Here is an 18,731-nt window from a genome sequence, read left to right on the forward strand (position 1 = left end):
GATTGAAATCCATGGCTTTCACCACACCAGATATGCACAAAAGCCACCAGGCTAGCTGCAATGTTTGCAAGCCATGCTTGTAAGTATGCAGCGTAATTCTCCAGCTACTCTTGCCATTACCAGACACACTGCTATCTTTTGGGGTTGTGCTATAGGAGCCACAGTCCAACTGATGCAGAATTAAGTACTGGAGCATCATCTTTGCAAGTGACACCCCACCCTCGGCATTGGTGCTCTCTGCTCTAAAGGCTCACTCCTGAGTTTGCTTCCACAAAGCACAGCAACAGCCCCCACTAATACCAACCCTTGCTCCTGCATGCCAGATTTTGTGCTGTTTAGCAGTCCATGATCTTTGAGATTATTTTGACTTCCCCTTTTTACAGTGCGCTATAAAGTTAAGCTTTATTGAAATAATGGAAAGATTCCATGCTGGACCCCACAGTAATGTCTGAACTATTCTGTGTCAGTGATGTTGATTAAAGCCTTTATTAGCACTCAGGTTAATCTAATAATCTGTTTGCTGAGTTGACAGGTAAAAATAGTAAAAGGTCCCTTGAAAGCCACTATGGACACATTTACTGCCTTACATATTACTAAACCTTCACATAATTCCTCCTGATAAGTGGAATATAAAAATACTACATTTCTTACAGACACCAACTTTTTGGCTGTTTCACATCTAAGAAGTAGTGACTAAAAGAATTAATCTCATATTAATAACACAGAATTAGGAGTCAGGTCTGTAAGTATCTAAAGATGCAGATTGTTGCCCTTGGAAATCTACCTTCAACAGGAGTTAGACAGCTGTCTCTTAAACAGGTACAGAGAAGGACAGATTCATAGCAAATGAGCAGCTGAGGATCTAATCCTGAAGTTTACAGGAACTTCATTCTGCAAGAGGCAATTCTAGCTGAAGAATATTGTGCCATGAGATAAGAGACACAAGATCTTTGTGATGTATTTAAGCATAATCTACCGTCTAGGAGAGGAAACAGGAACAAGGAAATGAGGCTCCCCAGTGTGCAGTAGCCTTTACCAGCTTGCAAGGTTGGCTCTTGGCTCTGATTTTAAGAATGCTGAGCCTTCCTGCTTCTCAGTGCAGCTGAAGTGCTGTGAGGGCTCTGCAACTCCAATCAAGCCATAAATTATTATGCTAAGAGCCATGGGGGGAATGATCAGAGACTGGACTTAGGAACAAGTAATTGCTGTTAAGTTTTCAAGCACCAGCAGTGTTTTTTCATTGCACAGTCACCCCAAATGTTCTTACTCTGACTCTTCCTCTTTTTGTTCCTTCAGGCTCTCAAGCAGAGATTCTTCCAGAACTTCCAGCTCCTCCAAGGGGATTCTCAGCAGCCAGGTGATGTGGCAGATCAACACCCTGGCTCGAGCATCATAGTACCCTTAAACAGAAGGAAGCCCAGGAAATCAATCAGTCTACATCACACCAGATTAAATAGCGAGTGGCGCACTCAGCTGTGCTAGAGGACCACGTCACATACAAGTACAGCTCCTTCCCTCAGGCCCTCTTTGTCTTCCATGTATTTGAACACGACTCCTGTTATCTAAAGAGAGCGATAAATGGAAAATCCTTCTTCCCTGTAAACTTCATCCTACGAATAGTCACTGCACCAGGTAATTGCCTCTATGGCAGAAGGATCTCAAATCCTTCGGTCTGCTTCCTCTGTGATTGAGGCCTTTTGGCTCTGGGTAGGCTGCATCTTTCTTCTCAACAGAGAAATGCTGCAGCAAGACCATTCCTAACTGGAAATATCAAATATGTATCTGGGTAACATGACACAATATACCTCAGCTATGCACCAACGCAAGATACGGTATTTTTAAAAAATGCACCTCCATGCAAAAGCTTTATTTCCAATTCATCTTGTTGGCAACAAAAGGCACTCTGGAGTTTAAAGCTACGCGCTGGCTAACCTAGCAGCATCACTGACAACTGTTTGCAGGTATACTTCACTGCTGGAGATGCAGGAGCGGAGAGCGCACTCAGAAAATGCCCAATAGGAAAAATTATTACTCCTGGGCTTATAAGCAGGTGTTCTTAACAAAAGAACCCCATTGTAAGTGTAATAGATTTTAAATTATTTGTGCCATCTCTTGCTTTTTTTAATATGTTTCTCTCAGTAGCACCTGCTGCTTCCTGAGGGCAGGCTTTTGTAAAGGGTTACAGTGCACTCTGGGATGAAAAAACACAATTGCTTTTTTAGGGGTGGGTGAAGATACCAGCAACACCCAACTACAAAGTGTGTTTCTGATCACACATAGATCAAATACGGCATTTCGCAATCTATTAAGTTTATTTATTTAGCATCATCATTACCAGGATACCAAACTACTTGGTTTTAGGTAGGCTTTAATGACACCACTCTTAAGATCTGGGCTTAGTTGAGAAATAAGGAACTTCATCCCTCATATGTGCCATATCTTGCAAGCCCAAGCAGGTGTTTTAACAAGTAGCCTCCTTGCTTCCTGCCTGCTAACACACAACTTAGCTTTTTATTTAGCCAGCTTGGCAGCAAGTCAGCAAGGCTTGAAAAATATATTTCTTTTAAATTCCAGCTTAGCAAAATAAGCAGTTTTGCAATGACTGACTTGTTAATTTTCCATTAAAAATAAAGCAAGAACAAAAATGGTACTTTGTTCTGCAGTGAAACAGGCTAATCAGCAACCAGTGAGTTCTTTCCTGGAGAACATGTTAAAACACAGAGATTTAAAAAATGCAAGTAGCAATATAGAACAGGCTCCTTTTAGAAATGAACATTTTGTTAAGTAGGCAGTCTTTATTCATTAATTTTATTAGACTAATCCATGTTATGGATTGTAAACCAGAAAATTGTTTTATGTGTAATATAATATATGTGTAAAATCACATTTATTTATAATAGGCAACACAGGACACTCTGGAATTTATTCCAGGTGGTTTTTTTTTCTTTTTAGGCAACAAGCAATCTGCAGAATGTTTGCTAGGCTGAGATTGTCACAACAGCTTTACTGCCTTCCTAAAGGAAGAAATTGTCTGCTCCCCTAGAAACACTTGGGTAGAAACACTCCATTCTAGGTATGTCGGTTCAGAATTTTTCTACTATCACATACATTTGGATGCCAATGCACAGCATCTGGAGGCAAGGAGGTGAACAGTTGTTCAGTTTTTAACAGGTATTGTTAATCATTCTTAATATAATAGTAGCTTTTCCTGTAGTGGACACAGAGAAAAGAGTGTGCTGCTTTTGCCAGAAAGGATGCTAAGATAAAATAGGATGGTAACTTGAGCTTTTTGAGTGTTTCAAAGTATCAGATGTAAACTCAAGTACATTATTCTTACAATGAACAAATGTAAACTTAGGTAAACTTACCATCTCTAAGAGAGAAGGATAGAAGGTCCTAAAAAAAAATAAAATTCAAGTTAAAACTGAAGATTTATGTCTGGAGGTATCAAAATGGAGGCACGAAACCCCATCAGACCATGACATAATTACTGCAGCATGTCAGTTCATAAACATGGGAAGCCAGCACGCTACAATTCAGCAAGGCAGCACAAAGCAAAGCCAGATATTTCCAGTACAAAACTCTCCACATGCAGGTCCAAATGGCTGGATGGAAGTAGATAATGCTTGGTACATGCTGAAGCAACCTGTATTTTTTGTTATTAGCAACTCTGTTGCAGTTGAAAGCACCATGGTGACACCAGACATCAAAGTTTGGAGAAAAGAGGTCTAATCTTCCTACCTGTCTAATGTCTTCTTTTTGCTATATAGTCATATATATTCATATTTACACTATGAGTGACAGGTTTGAATGCTAGTCTAATGGACCAGTGGCCCCTATTTTCTTTGGTATTGTGGGCATTCATAGCTCCAGGCAGTAAGGCTGAACTGACATGAAGTTCTTTTGGATTAAGTGCTCAGAAATAGAAAACTCAGAATTTATAGCCATCTGTCAAGACTGAAGGACTTGACTTCTGTGTTAGCTCTTCACCATAAAAAAAAATTGGAAAAACAAATCAATCCAATAGATGGTTTCTATGGACAAATCCATGAAAAAAAGAGGCCAGTGGTTTTACTACTGCATTCTCTTTTTATTGTCACTGGACAAATTTTAAGTTCTTTACGTAATTACAACACTAAGCACTAGCTCAGTCTAGCTACTTCCCTCTCCTACAGACAAGTAAAGCACAGCTGAATTTTACAGGGAATCCTTTAGCCCTTTGGGAACACAAAAAATGCAGCCAAAGATGTAGGAGGCTGCCAAGGAGTTTATAATTATTAGTCCCATAAGCTCCTAAGCAAAATTCGTATCATAAAAATGTCTCTAATCTTTTCCCTACTGCATGAGAAATGTAGAACGGAGAACAAGGCATCCTTAACCAACTCCTACCAGAAGAGGAGCGAACTGTAGATACAAGCTAAGTGCCTGGACTCTGAGTATCATTTTAACCTGAGAAAAATCTGCTGTTTCATAAAGGAGAAGAGCTTTTGCATAAGACTGGGAAAACCAAAGGATTAGGGCAGCTCAACTCCCACCTATGGGTGCTTTTTCACCTGGTACAGTCCCAGAACCTGCTGCTTAATGTTTTCACACACACAGCTCTACTGTTGAGTATCTGGGTGGCTGTTCCTATTCACAGCGAAGCCTTCTTTTGCTTGCCTGTCCTGCAAATCCTAATGGGATAAGGATTTCTAGAAGATATCTGTTGGGCTGGGCTCTGCACAAAGCAGTCATCGCTGCTCCTTCATCGTGCATCTCAATGGCCAAAGCGCTCACCCAAGAAAAGGAATATCCTGGTTTTCCATCACCAGTGTGTGAATAACCCTTTTGTCACTGAATCACGTCTCCTCTGTTCCCCTAATCACCACAATGCAGAAAAAAAAAAGGCTTCTCTTTAGGTCCGGCCATGATTAGTACCCTGTACATGCACACACGCTGCAGACTGTTCCCCAGGCTGGTTGGTGGGATGTGGGAACTGGAGACGTGAATCCCTACAGGCAGAGGGAGAGATGTAACTCTGGTTTCCCAAAGCCCGAGTACTGTGACTACGCAGGAATTAGGTAAGTGGGCACCATCACCTCCTCCCCAGCTGCGGTTTTAGAGGGAAGGGTTGGCACAGAGGTGTCAAAGCCCACCAGAAGGTCCAAGGCTGGGAGCTCCAAGCAGAAAGTTGATGAAGCAAAAAGCCTGAAGTCTAGAAGAGGGTGAAGCTTGTGACCTTGTTGCCATCCTTTTCCATGGACTAATGTAAGCAGCCTCTTGAGCAGGGTTACTGGTTTATGCAGCAATGATTTGTAGGCAATAAATTCTCCCTGTGTGTTGCAAAGGGAAGCATGGGTGTTGACTCAGGTCCTGTACGATATGCCCAGTATCATCTGTGGCACCTAATATCAAATAACCTCTTTTAAAAATCTAGCCTAAGCAGTTGCCTCCATGCATTTCAAAAGATGACAGATGGATACAGGTAATTAGGTGATAAACTGGAACTACTGTTTTTATGGCATCTGTGCCAATTAGCATTCTCAACTATTACTAATTGGTTTAGGCTTTGCACATACTGCTGTGCAGTCACCTGAATTCAAATCAGCATTGGTTACATTAGTTCACAAGTAGTATGTTTTCCTCCTCTAAGCAGCGGTTGTTATATTTCAGTCTTATTTTGAAACTGGAGTTTTCAATCTCCCTGTGAGCTCTGTGCACAAGACTACCACCTATATGACTGAGAAACCTTACAAAGGGAAGCAATCTTTATTCGGAGTCTTTGCCAGCTTTTAATGAATTGCTGCAAGTTCAAAACCCATTTCCTCAACAACAGAGAGCACCCAATCTGCACTGCAGTGGAAGAAACTGTATTGTGTGTGGAAAGACACAGAAAAATGGGCATTCAAAGTAAAAATTATTCATAATAAGAACTTTCAACATTTTGTCACCTATCATCACTTCTTCACCTCTTTTTGTTGCACTGCCTTCTCATACCGCACCCACAGCCTGTGTGTTATAACTACTGTCCTTAAAGGATTTGGTTAACCAACGTTTGCCTGTATTAGTCATCTGCAATGAATGCAAACAAAGATAAAAATCCATAAGGCTCAAATTTTCATTGAATCAATGCTGAGCTCACCTCTAATCTCCTGACCTCATGTATCCTCCCTTCAGCACCTTTGAGATGGAGGGCATTCAAAAATGCAGGTGTTAGTGCCAACAGGACCCTGCCACTGAACACACTGAGCAATTAAAGTGTATAGTTGTTATAGGAACAGTAAATGTTGCGTCAGTAGCAGCTGATTACGAAGAAGCAAGAGCACCATAAATCAACATATCAAGAATTCACAAAGCTTGTGCTGTAGCTTGTTTATTTTCAGGTAAGAAGGAAAAAGCTGATCTCAGCTTGATACACTGAAATTTCCCACATGCCAGCAGACTCTCCCAAACACACCTTGCAAGCCTCTGCTGCCTTGCTCTACAAAAGTCTTTCATTCTCTCTCTCCTTTGACAAAATCAATCACCTTGCTCATATACAAGACTGCATAAGGCACTGATGTTGTGGCATAGACTGATAGCTATTCCTGATCTTTGCTTTTAACTAATCAAAGAATTGTTATCTACAGCTTCTGTATTCCACCTGAATCCAGGTGATAAGTGCCTCAGTTCTCTGGATCAGAGCAAAATACCGCGCGGTCCTGCTGATTCGGAGCCACTTTTGTAAAAGCACATGGAGCCCTTATGCAACATATGCTCAGAGGAAGCACAAGCTAGATTTCACCAAAATTTCACCCTTAATAAACTCAGCAGCAATGCAGGAAGACTTGCCTAAATCTAGAGAATCCATCCTGAAGCAGAGAGAATGAGGTTAAATAACCTGGGAAGCACCAAGCCATCTAAATGCAGAAAGAAGCAAGTGTGGATTTATTGATTTTGAGCAAACAAAATCAAAACAGCTGCTTTTATTTTAGAAGACCTGTCCTAACGTATTAAACTTATGATTCTCTGTCGCTATACTCATACTGTTACAGGACTTTGAGCATTGTAACATTTGGATGTTTGGAGCAGATCCTCTGAAGCCTTTTATGGACTGACTAGGAGACAGGAAAGATGGCTGAGATAATGGGAGCTGGTCACGATGACCAAGGAAGTTCACTCCTATCATATCTTTCCTTACGCAGTTGTGTTCTCACATCTCCTCTTCTGTCAGGCCATTGCTAAAGGTGAGTGTGTGCTGTTACTCAATACAAGAGCACTGTCTGCACAAAGGATGTCTCGCTGTTCCCTTGTGTGCAGCATACGGCGTAGGGTGCGAGGTGACAGTGGCCACATTACGTGTGGCATCAGTGGTAGCCTACCGTGCTCTTTGCCCTGCACAGCATAATGTGTGGCTGGATGAGCAGATATCTTCCCCAGCTGAGACTCTGCAGCAAAGGTGAACGCCACCGAAATGCTTCACCTTTTTTATCTCTATGTCAGCTTTTACATCAGAACGTTATGGAGTTCCAGTCTCATTAATACTTCCTTGGTGAAAGAAAATAAAGTCACAATAACTTATTGCCTTCCAGTAAAAGCTGACTCTGGGAACTGTGCTGTTTGGAGCATGTATGTAGAGGTGTTTTGTATTGCAGCTACGGTAAAGAGGCTTTTAAGCAAATTAAAATCAGGTCTATCATGTTCAGTGTTTCACCAAAATCTGTAAAACACACATATGAATCAAACCCACTGCAATAATACAGTCAAATAAAAAGTTTAACAGTTCTTTGTTCTGTAGAGTGAAAGCATCAAACACACAAAACATTAATTCAACAGACAGCAACCATGCCTCGTGTTCATCACTTCCACAAGCTGTTTATGGATAGAGAGACCACCAGTCACCCACACAGCTGCTCAGAAATATATGCATATCAGAAATATTAATTTTACATTCCTGACTGTACAAACAGAACCTCCGTTGCAAACAGACACGTATGACAAATCTCTCCTGCAAAAGCAAACAAGGGTGAGGGGAGCGTATGAACTTACTTGGGTAATGACAACTGGATTTTCTTTCAAGGTGGGATCCTTCAGCAAAATCTGGGCAAAAGTTTCTGTGCCCTCACCTCCTAAGCCACTAGCAAATGCTGTCATGGCGGGTAAGACAGCATCGGGCAGGTCCAGCCATTTCACAAAGCCCTCAATGAACTCCATCCTGAAGGAGCTGTAAGGCAACAGTCACAGTTTAGGCTCTGTAACTGGGTACTTTCACAAGCTGTGAAAGTTTCAAATGTTGATCTGTTACTGTTCACACAAAAAGCAAAGCATTGCAAGAAGTCGGCAGAAGTTGAGTTGCTACACAAGCTGGCTAAAAAAACAAGCGAGCAATCTGAATGGGGCCAGACCTTACTTCAATGCAGGCTGTGAACTCTGCAGTATTAAGGGATGCAATTTGTGCTTAAGTATAGAAGTCTTAAAAGGTGTAAGAAAGTCAGTACATTTAAGAAAACACATTAAGAAAATGTCAAAAGGATCTTCCACTCCCCTAACTTCAGAAGACCCCATCCAGAGTCTGATACCAGCTCCATCTGAGCTGCTGCCCAAAAGCCACCTCCTTTGCTCACCCCCTGCCACCCCGTGTAGTACCTTTGCTCTTCTTCAGGGAACAGCGATGCTAGGGATATCCCACAAAGTGCCGCATAAGCAAATCTTCCCGGTTCACCCAGCTGCTGGCCCAGAAGCACACACGGTTCTTTTTCACCTGCCTGTTCAGCCTCGCTATGCTGTTTCGAAGTGCAACCTTTCCACTTCTCTTCTGCAGCCATTTTTACCTGCAAGTTCAAAGAGGAAAAAGCAGAAGAAAAAAAACGATCCAATAAACAGCTGGAAACCAGGAAGCAAGGAGACAAATCGCCGTTGATTTTTCACTGTCACACTTGCTGTCAGTATTAAGACAAGTCTGCCAAGGTCCAGCTTGTGTATCCCCCGACAACATGGTGCTGTGACCATAGAAGACAACAGGAGACTTCCTCTTCACCAATTCTCAAAAGTTTTGCACAAAATGAGCCAACAATATTTCAAAGAATGAAAGAAGTCCTCTTCAAGATGCAGAGACTGAGCTCCAGTCAGGCATATCATTCACATGTTTACTGCAAAAATAGCGTGTAGAATAAAAGCTCTGCACCTGGTGCAGGGACCAGTACAGCTGCCTGGGAAATAATTTGCCTCTCATCCTCAGTCCAAATCACTTCTCTGTTTATTTTGCATTAAGAAAGTTGAGTCTAGCTGCAGCCTCTGATGAGAACGATTTTTAGCGTGTCCCATGGACATTGCTAGGCTTTGCTTGTAACATTTTCTTCTTTATACAACCTGCCACTGCTTTTTCCCCAAACATAAAATCCCTGCATTGCATGGACCTAGAGCTGGGCCAAAATATTATTTTTTAGAGTGCAGATGTGCATGCTTCCAACTGAATGGCTTACAACCGCTGCCCCGGAGCTCCTCTGATTATACAAGCAGCTGACAAGATGACTGAAACCAGAGAGATGTGACAACAGCTCATTTCACAATTCAACGTGGGTAACAATCTGCTCCAAAGCTCACCTACATCACCTGACATTTCTACTGACTTCATCAAGATTCAGTTGGTTTCTACGGGGCTCAAATCACCTATTTCATGATATACTTCATATTTAAATGTTTCCTTTTTTTCTGAGCCCTGAAGAAAAGAAAGTGGCTAAGTAGAAATTAGGAGCCCATGACACTACAGCTGAATCTCAGAGGATGCAGAGACCATTTATGGGATTGTTTTAAGAGTCCTCAAAGAAATAAATGCAGCACAGGAGTAGCTCTTTTTAAAGAGATTTTTTTATCTGGGTGCTGTCTGTCATGGTCTTCCAGGAAAGGTGTCTGTCTTGCCTTCCGCTCAGAAATTTATTCAAAGTGATTTGCATTGCTCAAGCTTGCGCTATTTAACTGCTGATACATAAATGCAAAGAAAACTCATCACTTGAGGGCTGATGGTTATCAAAACTTGCATCTCTCTCCCTGAAGGAGCTCAGCCCCCCTGCAACAGGTACCTCCTGGCATGTCAGTGGCTTGAGCACACGGGTCTAAGGCATCTCGGTGTGTTTCCATGGAAACATCACATTCCAGCAACATGGGAGCACAAAGTCCGCAGGAATAAACTAACTGTTATTTCCGTACCATCCAGAGAAGGGAAGGGCTGGATTACGCTTCCCTAGGGAGAGCAGGTACCTGGGATCAGTCTCAGCCCCAGCACCAACCTCAACACACAGCAGCATTTGTGCTTGCTGAAGTGCAGCTGTAAAGGTGGTGCAGGATGTGCCTCTGTGCTTTCCAGAACTTTCTAACAAAATACCAAGACTGTTTTTTAATTACCTCAGCAGCTCCAAAGCCCTCATTTGGACCATGAAAATCCATTTCACATCACTCACTAGGCTCTGATCTTCCTAAAACATCCAGACTTATGGACCAATTTGCCCAGAAATAATCTAATTTACAAGTTAGATAAATAACCCAGTTTAAAGTTTCAATAACTTTGCAAACAATTACTTGGAACGTCTGGTCACCTCTGGACACAGACCTGTGAGCTTATTATAGAGACAACACTGAAAATAAAATGCCCCTCCCTGCTGTGATAGATTTATTGATTTGTTAACACAGACTCATATGAAAAGCAAAGCAGCTAAAAAGGATCCAAAAACAGTACAGCTGTTTAACCTTGTTTCCCAATAACACAAAAGATATGACCAATTGTGGAGCGACACTATAGTGGCTTCTTGCATGCAACTTTATTGCTATTATGCAACAAATAATTCACAATGCTGACCATCTAAAACACCCAGAGAAAGTTTTGAAAGACTTTGAAGGTGCTCTGATCAGTATGCTCAATGTACATCAAATGTATCAAGTATATCAAAAAGATACATACACAGGTATCTATTTCTTCATAAATGCCTAGGAAATAATGGGTTTGGGTTTTCAGACATGCAGCATAAAAAAAGGGCAATTGTGATTCAGTGAAGAAGCCTTGGGCCAAGAAGTTCTGCCACTAAATTCAAGAGGAGGGAATTGAGAGCTAGAAATGTAACTCAAAAGTTATTTACAGCTTGTGGCACTGGAATTCACATCTCTGTCTTGAACAATGTGATTCAGCAATCAATAGCATTGCCATAATCTGAACCATCACTTGAAAGAGACACTTTTTTATCACTTCCAGTGCTCACTTTTCACACAAAGCCCTTTGTTTTCTTGACAGGTGGTGTGTTTTATATAGTGGCTCCCACAGTCCTATTTGGAAAGCAGAAAGACAACCCTAAAGATAATCCTAATCTAAAACTGTACAATACACATGTGCTCCCTGCTGCTGGAAGGAGAAATACAGAGATGCTGGCATTGCATTTGTCCAAAACTATGACAAAAATGGCCAAACCGCTGATGTGTTAATCTCCAAGACCCTCAAAAGTTAACAAGGCATCTCATTCACTTCAGATAACTAGCTGTAGATAATTATTCAGATGGGGCTGGCCAAAAAGTCCCTTAGCGAGGCACACTGAAGGACAGCACAGCTGAACTGCGGTTAAGCATCGGACACAACAGACTGTGGAAGTATTTGGGCAAGTCTTCTTGGGGACCTGCATGGGACTCCAGAGCCACACACGTGCTCACATGCTGGCAGCACCATGTGATATTAATCCATAGATATGAAGTACGAACACAGAATGCAATTAATTCAGTCCTGGATAAAAATCACATCTTGCTGCAAAAACACATGAATGTGATACAGATGGCCACTGCAGAGATGCATGCTAAATGTAAAACAGGGCTCAGAGACGGAGGGGATGGGGAAAAGCTAAAAGCTTAACTAGTTGCAAAACAGAGTGCGTGTGATTCGGTTAATCCAGATGCTTGTAGCAGCAGCGCCAGAGAAGCAATTTCATTACACAGAAGGTGGCAAAGCCGCCAAGAGGGATGAGGCCAGCAGGGAGAAATCACTAGTGGGAAAATGTGAGGGAAACACCTCAGCTGGGAAAGCTGTGAGGACCAACACCTCCACAGCTGCCGATATTCACTTCTACCACAAATCCTGTGTGGCTGACATCTCTGCTGCTAGAATACAAGCTTTTTTTTTTTTTTTTTTAACAGAAAGTAGCACTTTTGACAACCACTGAGGAAAGCAGTCTCCTCGGAGAGTGACCTGAGGAGAGGGGTCCCGCCTAAGGAGAGGGGAGCGGCCTGAAGGAGAGGGGTCCCGCCTAAGGAGAGGGGAGCGGCCTGAAGGAGAGGGGTCCCGCCTAAGGAGAGGGCCCGGCCTCCCCCTCAGCCCCACCCCAGCCGTTAGCAGCCCCTCTCCCCACCTCTCCCAGCCCGACCCCGACCTGCCGCCGGCCCGGCCTCAAAGAGCAGCAGCCGCCGCTGTCTTCCGCTTCCTGCCCGTCCCACCGCTGCTGCGCAATGTGCGTATGGCAGACGGGCTGCGGCTCGCCTACGCGACTGGCGTAGCGCGGCGCTCAGTTTGCGGAGCCGAGCTGGGAGGCGCGCCGGGCTGAGGTGATGGTGGCGGCGAGCCGACAGCCAGCCCCGGGCCGACCCTTTCCCGGCTGCCGGCTCCTTCGCGGGCGTGGTGGGAGGCGCATCTCCACCGTGAGATGGGTATAGCGGCTTTTGCCCTCGCTGCCCGCCTTTATCTGCGGTCTTGGGCCTTGTACGCCGCATTGGTGGCTCGCAGGGGGTTCAGGCCTACCTGGGTACCAGCCCTTTCGCTCTTTTTTTTCCCTCAAGTCCTTCCAGTCCTAAAGCCCTTTTCCCCCCTGTGAGAACCTCTCCATCAGAGAAGTAGGCATGTGAGTTTCGTGAAGCTGCTCTCAGGTTCCTACCCCAGGAGTTCTCTGCCATCTCCACACAGGACAGGTTGGTGTCGCTGGGGGTTACCCTGAGGAAAACTAAAGCTTTAGTGGAGTCTTGAATTTTGTGCTGTATTACCGGGTGGGATCCCAAAGCCATAGGAACAGAAGCTGAAGTGTGTGCGTATATATGCACTCATCAGACCAATGTAAGGGCCATGTACATATTGCTGATAGCAGCAGGGTTACTGACACAGTCACCTCCAGAGGTTTTGTGTCACTCTGGTTATTTGGCCTTGCAGAAATCCGAATACTTTGGAGTTAGTTCAGCTATCCAAGCGTAATGCTTTTGCGTTGTGTTTTGGGGGTTTAAGAAATGCATTTGCTGCGAAAGCAGTCTCCAGCTGGAACCCTAAGTGCAGTGCATAGTCATCCTCAGAGAAATCGGTATTTTTCAGGGGGGAGAGAGCAGTTTTTGTGTATAGCCACATTTCACAAAAGCAAAACTGGTTTTGGTTGCTTGGTAGCTGGGGTAACTGATACGTACTTTAAAACATGCTATGTGGGACTGACTTATAAATACATTTTTAAAATAAGCTGGGTACCAATTCTGTTTAAAAGATGATTTTTCTTTGGCCAAAGTCTTGTCCTGATTGCATGGTACTAATGTTAGACACCCCCCTCGAGTGTACTTGCACAAGTACTCATGTTAAATATAGGTATTTTCAGCATCATCATGTAGTCATTAAATATGACACTAAAGTTCAAAAGGCGAGTTCTGTTGATTCCCAGTTAGGGTGCAGAAGGTATCTGCTTCACCTGTGACTTTACCTCACTTGAGTAACTGCACAACACAACAGACAAGTTGCAAATGGTTCACAACAAGTAAGGAATCACCTGGGCATAAATCTGTGGAGATCTTCCCAGAGCAAGATCTGCAAATTAGTTTCTTGTAGATTTGCCAGTTCTGTGTTTGAGGACCTAAAGTTCTGTTTGTACTGAATCTGAGCGGTGTGGAGGTGTGAAATGTCTTATTTATTCCATGTTTATTTTTGCCTATTTGTGTGGTAATGCAGAAGAGCTGTTAAAAGTGGACCAAAACCGAAGTTGAGTGGAATGACAATTAGGAGTGAGTTTTACCAGATGTTGTAAACTTGGGATCTCATTATATAGTTTAATAGTAATCAAAGCCAGCAAAATTATGGATAATTTAAAGTTCTGCAGATAAAGTGAGACTTCTACATCTAACAGTAATTTAGAACACCTACACTCTGAATTTTTCAGGCACCTGTCTCACTCTTACATAAGTAACTAGTGACTGTGGTGGTTGATGGAGGTGCTGTTTGTTGAAGAGAAGCCTGGAAAGGGATTGGGATAGGAAAAGTTGTGGCATTGGGAAGGGTCCTGTGGGCAGAGGGGCAGTGCAGAAGCACAGCATGACAAAAAGATAGATGTATTTTTTAATTGAAACTCACTTGTGTACATTTGTTGTTAAACAAAGTACCTTTGATGCTTCTGGTCCAGGATTCTGTCTATACAGACTATAGCCTTTAAATACTGATGTTGGGTCTTATGATGCTCTTAATGCCTCAATGGGATTCTGTCTTTGTAAATCCCAATTCTCAGATATTTATGCAGTTTCTTGGGTACAGCTGAGTACTACTGCCTGGGCTCATTATGAACCTCTCTCTTTCAGGCTGTGGTGTGTTAACCTAATCACTCTCTGAAATTGGGAGCCAGCTAGGTAAGGTAAGCAGGGCAACGTAGTTCAGAGCTGAAACTTTCTTTCCAGGAATACTGGCATGAATTAAATCTGAGTACAAAAAAATCCTTTCCATTTTGGAATGGGAATACATTTCTGTTGGCCTTTTCTCCATAAACTCAGTTGCTGCTTCAGAGGTTTACGTTGTCATGGAGCCTTATCTTGTCAGATGAGAATCACAGCTGTTATAAAGATATCAGGTTCTAGGACCTAATGACTTCCACCAACATCCATGAACTCTGAATCAGCTGATTGTTAGTGGCTCTCAAAGGCTAAAGAAATGTTTCAGTTGAACTGCTGAATGCAAGCTTGGAAGCTGCTGATGCAAAGCAGTTGGGGTGGAAACCTGGAGTTCCATGGCTGCTAATCTTACTGTATGGATCCATAGGGGTTTTTTCAGTGGGCCAATCTCTCACTGGTAGCCAACAGCGCATGCGCTTCCTTCTTGCTGCTGTGTACCGCCTTGAGGGAAGCCCTTTTTTGTTGGCCTTTTTTCTTTTTGGCACTGGAGAAATTAGTGTAAAAGAACTTGAATGCACCCTTTTGGAAGGACAGGGTATATAACAAATGGATTTTTCCCGTTTACATTAATTCTCTGATTTCATTTGTTCACACACATGGGCTGGCAAGGCCACATGGGCTGGCCAGCTCCATTGTGAGTGATACAAGGACAAGGGATGCTGCCTCTATATTCTTCATTATATTTCATTTTGTTACGTCTATTAATTATATTTCTGGACTGACAATGACAAACTGATACTGAGTTCAATGTATACACCCTTCTGGAGTTGTTTGATACTTTGCTTGGTCTCTTCCCTCAGGCAAAATTCCCCAAGTTTTATCTTTTTTGTTGTTGGTTTTTTTTTCCTCCACCAGTTGGGATAATGTTATGGCTCTAGTCCAGTTCATCTTTGCCATCTTATCTTTAGGACAGTCTGTTTCTTCCTGCTATCTGGTTGTTTGAATGAGACCAGTGTAGCAATTAGCACATGATCTTCCTTTAACGCTTCTAGCTTACTCTGATGCATTCATGCACACTACGTTCAGGCCAATACGAATTGTTACAAACCTTTACAGTACCAGTCACCCACTAGTGCTGGTGAAGGGAACTCGACAAGAAAATTGTCTATGAGCTGAAAGACCTGCCAAGAGTTTCTAAAATTATTTTCAGTAAAGCTGAATAACTGTTCCAGTCTTTGTATTTGGAATAATACAGTATTTGGATTTAAAGCTACCTGCCTTTTCCCAATTGAAAAGCTTTTTTCTGGTTGGATATTAGCAAATGTTACTATATATGTACTCTGCAATAAGCCAGTTGCTGTCCAAATATATGAGAAAACCCAAAGCATTTATTTCCCTTGAAGGTTTGTGTTTTGGGGCAGAAAACAGACCTGTTTTTTTCCAAGACCCTAGGAGGAGAACAGCTCCTTCCCCTCTTAGTCTAATCTGTTTTATCTGCTGGTGAGACACTATGTATATTTATATACTGAGCAACTGGAGTACATCAGTTTCCATTCTTATCGAACACAAATATTTACCCCAGGCCTGATCCAAGGTCTCCTGAGATCCATGGTGCTCTTAAAAATGTAACTTAACTAGAGCAAACTCCTGATTTTTTCCAATTTAATTTTAGCTGGGTTATAGGGTATTCTGTTAGCAACTAAGTATTTTTTTAAATAAAGGAAAAAAAATCCAACACATTACTGCTTTGCTTTACTCACCAGCTCAATTGTGCAGACTCCCTAATATGTTTTCTCAGCTGTAGTTCCTGTCAATGAGGAAACTGAAATGTTTTGATGTGAATTGTCAGTGAGGAATTGAAACACAGAAGTCAATGAGTAATTAATATTACTGAACTTTAATGGACACATTCCATGTAAAAATAGCAGATGTGGTATGGCGTAACAATTGACAGGTTTCTGTTTATCTCTATAAGCATCTCCAGGGGCAATGTTGAACCTAACATGAAGAGGGCAAGAAGAGAGGTGGTACAGGTAGCCAGATAAAGGAATTCAGGTGAGAGGAACCATTTCTGTGCTAAATAACATGGGGAATATTGAAGGGTCATGAACTTCTAAGAGCTTTACCCTTTGCAAGCCACAGACTCAAGATCAGGAGTGTTGATTTTGCCTTCTCCTCTCCAGTTTTGTGTGTAACTTAAAATGGCATCAACTGACATCCCCTTTTCCCAGTCCCTTTCCTGTCCCTACCAACAACCATTTGGGCAGTGATAGGGATTAAGTGATAATCTGGGTTAAAACTACTCTCTTCCACTGAGGCTAGGCTAAATTTAGCAGTCTCATTTCCCCACATTGTCACAAGAAAAGGTGTACGTGTGTTAAGAGACCAGGAAAACACATCCACAGGATTTTCACAGGACATATCTGTCAGGAGTTTCAGATAATGTTCTGAAGTGCTAATCAGGAAATGACATGGAGAAGAGCAAAATGACAAAAGCAAACCAACAAAATTATTAGTCTGGGATAAAAATTGTATGGAAAGCCTACAATTTTTATCTTGTATACACCAACATATAAATATTTGACTATGTTTCCAGTAATGAAATTTAACAACTCATTGCTATTGGGCCAATTTAGGCACCTGTTGAATTTATTGCGTGAATGATTGCTTTCAAAGTCCAGTAACTGACTGGCGCGCCTAGGATGCAGCTTTGCAGGCAGGACTGGTCCATTCTCTCTCAGCAGCGCAGGTTATTGTTTCAGGCGATGGCAGCAATGTGAGTCTCCTTGCGGCAGGAGGTGAGCGAGTCCCTGTTACACCTCCAGTAGAATTTAGGAGTGCAGCAAAGCACCATAGACAGGACCAACCCCAAAGTCAGCATGAGACAAATTACCCATTTTATCAGCCCAGAGTATATGAATGGGAGGATGAGGATAGTGAGAATGACCACAAGCAGCAGGAGCAGCACTAGTCTCTGGATCGCCAGTCTGTTGTCCGCTGGAACATTTTCATCTCCGTGTAAAACGTCTTGGCTGGTCAGAGTCCAGCTATTTTTGTCCAGCCCTATGGCTGAGATGTGTACCTCAGGGTTTGAATCTGGGTTTTCCAAGTGCTCCATGATGTCTTCTTTATTTTGAAGCGTGCGGATGAGTCCTCCTGACACAAAAGTGGCTTTTCTGCACAGGGGGCAGGTGATGATCCAGGTACTCTCTTCTTTCCTGAGGATGAGCTTGAGGCAGACTGCACAGAAGGCATGCTGGCAGTCCAGGAGCTTTGGTACTCTGTAAATATCGTACTTGTTGAAGCAGACTAGGCAGTCCGTATCAATAGACGTTGTGGTTGGACACTGGTGGTTCATTTCAAAACTGCATGCTTCAGAAGGGTTTATGTTCGTTAGCATAACAAGAGGCTTTGCGTTTGGGCAGTCTCTTTCAGAAATTGCTGGGTTAATGGCATCAGGACCGTCTTGCTCTGTGCCTGAAGGTGTCTCAATTTTTTTAAGATGTTCTTCCATAAATCCCAGTCCCTTCACATTGGCAGCGTTTTCGGTTAGGGGTCCTGCTCTGCTCATTTCTGCAGCACCTTCTGCAGCGAGCACAGGACTGTCCTTGTCGGCCTGAGGTACTCCAGGAGCTGTCGAGCTGTTTCCACTGTTTGGCTTGTCAGTGGATTTCTCCATGGAGATAAACCTCAGTGCGGTTTGTCTTCCCTTAGCTGAAGGATTTTCTGAGTTTCTGGCTCCTTATATGTGTTGCTTTATTCCTGTTATATGCATGATTGATTAGTGACAGCTAGCTTTAAGCGTGTTGTGCTCTTACAATACGGTGCTTTTATGAGATGGGGACCTGAGTTAATCATTAACTTCACGGCCAAGATGTTTTACAATGGCTGATAATATCACTGAGCAACTTCTGTCCGGAAGCAGACCCCATGGCGTTAACAGACTGCAGCTTTCTTCACTGTGGTAGCCAGGCGCTACCATTATTATTAAATTAGTACTTTATTTGTTGAAAGCAATTTCACTGGTCTCTAAACACTTATTTGCTGGACAGCAACAGATTCAGAGGAATTATCTGGTATTAACACTGGTGTATTGGGTGCAGTACTTTGATTAGAGAGAGCATAAGTATCACCAGTTTTGGAGCTCTGGCTAGGAAGTCTGCTCTTGCTTTAGCAATACTCAC

At 42.7% G+C, this 18,731-nt stretch overlaps 2 protein-coding genes across 3 annotated transcripts in view; both read right to left on the reverse strand.

Annotated features, from left to right (window-relative positions):
* TMCO4 (transmembrane and coiled-coil domains 4) overlaps positions 1-12,439 on the reverse strand; it is a 41,239-nt gene extending 28,800 nt beyond the window's left edge. The window contains exons 1-5 of one of the 2 annotated variants that reach the window (XM_037379633.1): positions 12,360-12,439; positions 8,605-8,789; positions 8,008-8,182; positions 3,369-3,396; positions 1,268-1,400 (exon numbers count right to left, since the gene is read on the reverse strand). In XM_037379633.1, coding sequence (XP_037235530.1) covers positions 1,268-1,400; positions 3,369-3,396; positions 8,008-8,182; positions 8,605-8,783 — 515 coding nt within the window. In that variant the 5' untranslated portion in view covers positions 8,784-8,789; positions 12,360-12,439. Of the gene's footprint in view, positions 1-1,267; positions 1,401-3,368; positions 3,397-8,007; positions 8,183-8,604; positions 8,790-12,338 lie in introns of both variants that reach the window. The other variant, XM_037379632.1, reaches the window with a different exon arrangement.
* A 3,986-nt stretch (positions 12,440-16,425) lies between these two features.
* On the reverse strand, positions 16,426-18,659 carry RNF186 (ring finger protein 186). Its single transcript, XM_037379638.1, has one exon. It carries the CDS (start codon positions 18,224-18,226, stop codon positions 17,306-17,308), a length of 921 nt encoding a protein of 306 aa, XP_037235535.1. The 5' UTR covers positions 18,227-18,659; the 3' UTR covers positions 16,426-17,305.
* Between the last annotated feature and the right edge of the window lie 72 nt (positions 18,660-18,731).

The sequence above is a fragment of the Falco rusticolus genome, chromosome 3 (genome assembly GCF_015220075.1).
Source record: "Falco rusticolus isolate bFalRus1 chromosome 3, bFalRus1.pri, whole genome shotgun sequence".
Taxonomy (NCBI): Eukaryota; Metazoa; Chordata; class Aves; order Falconiformes; family Falconidae; genus Falco; species Falco rusticolus.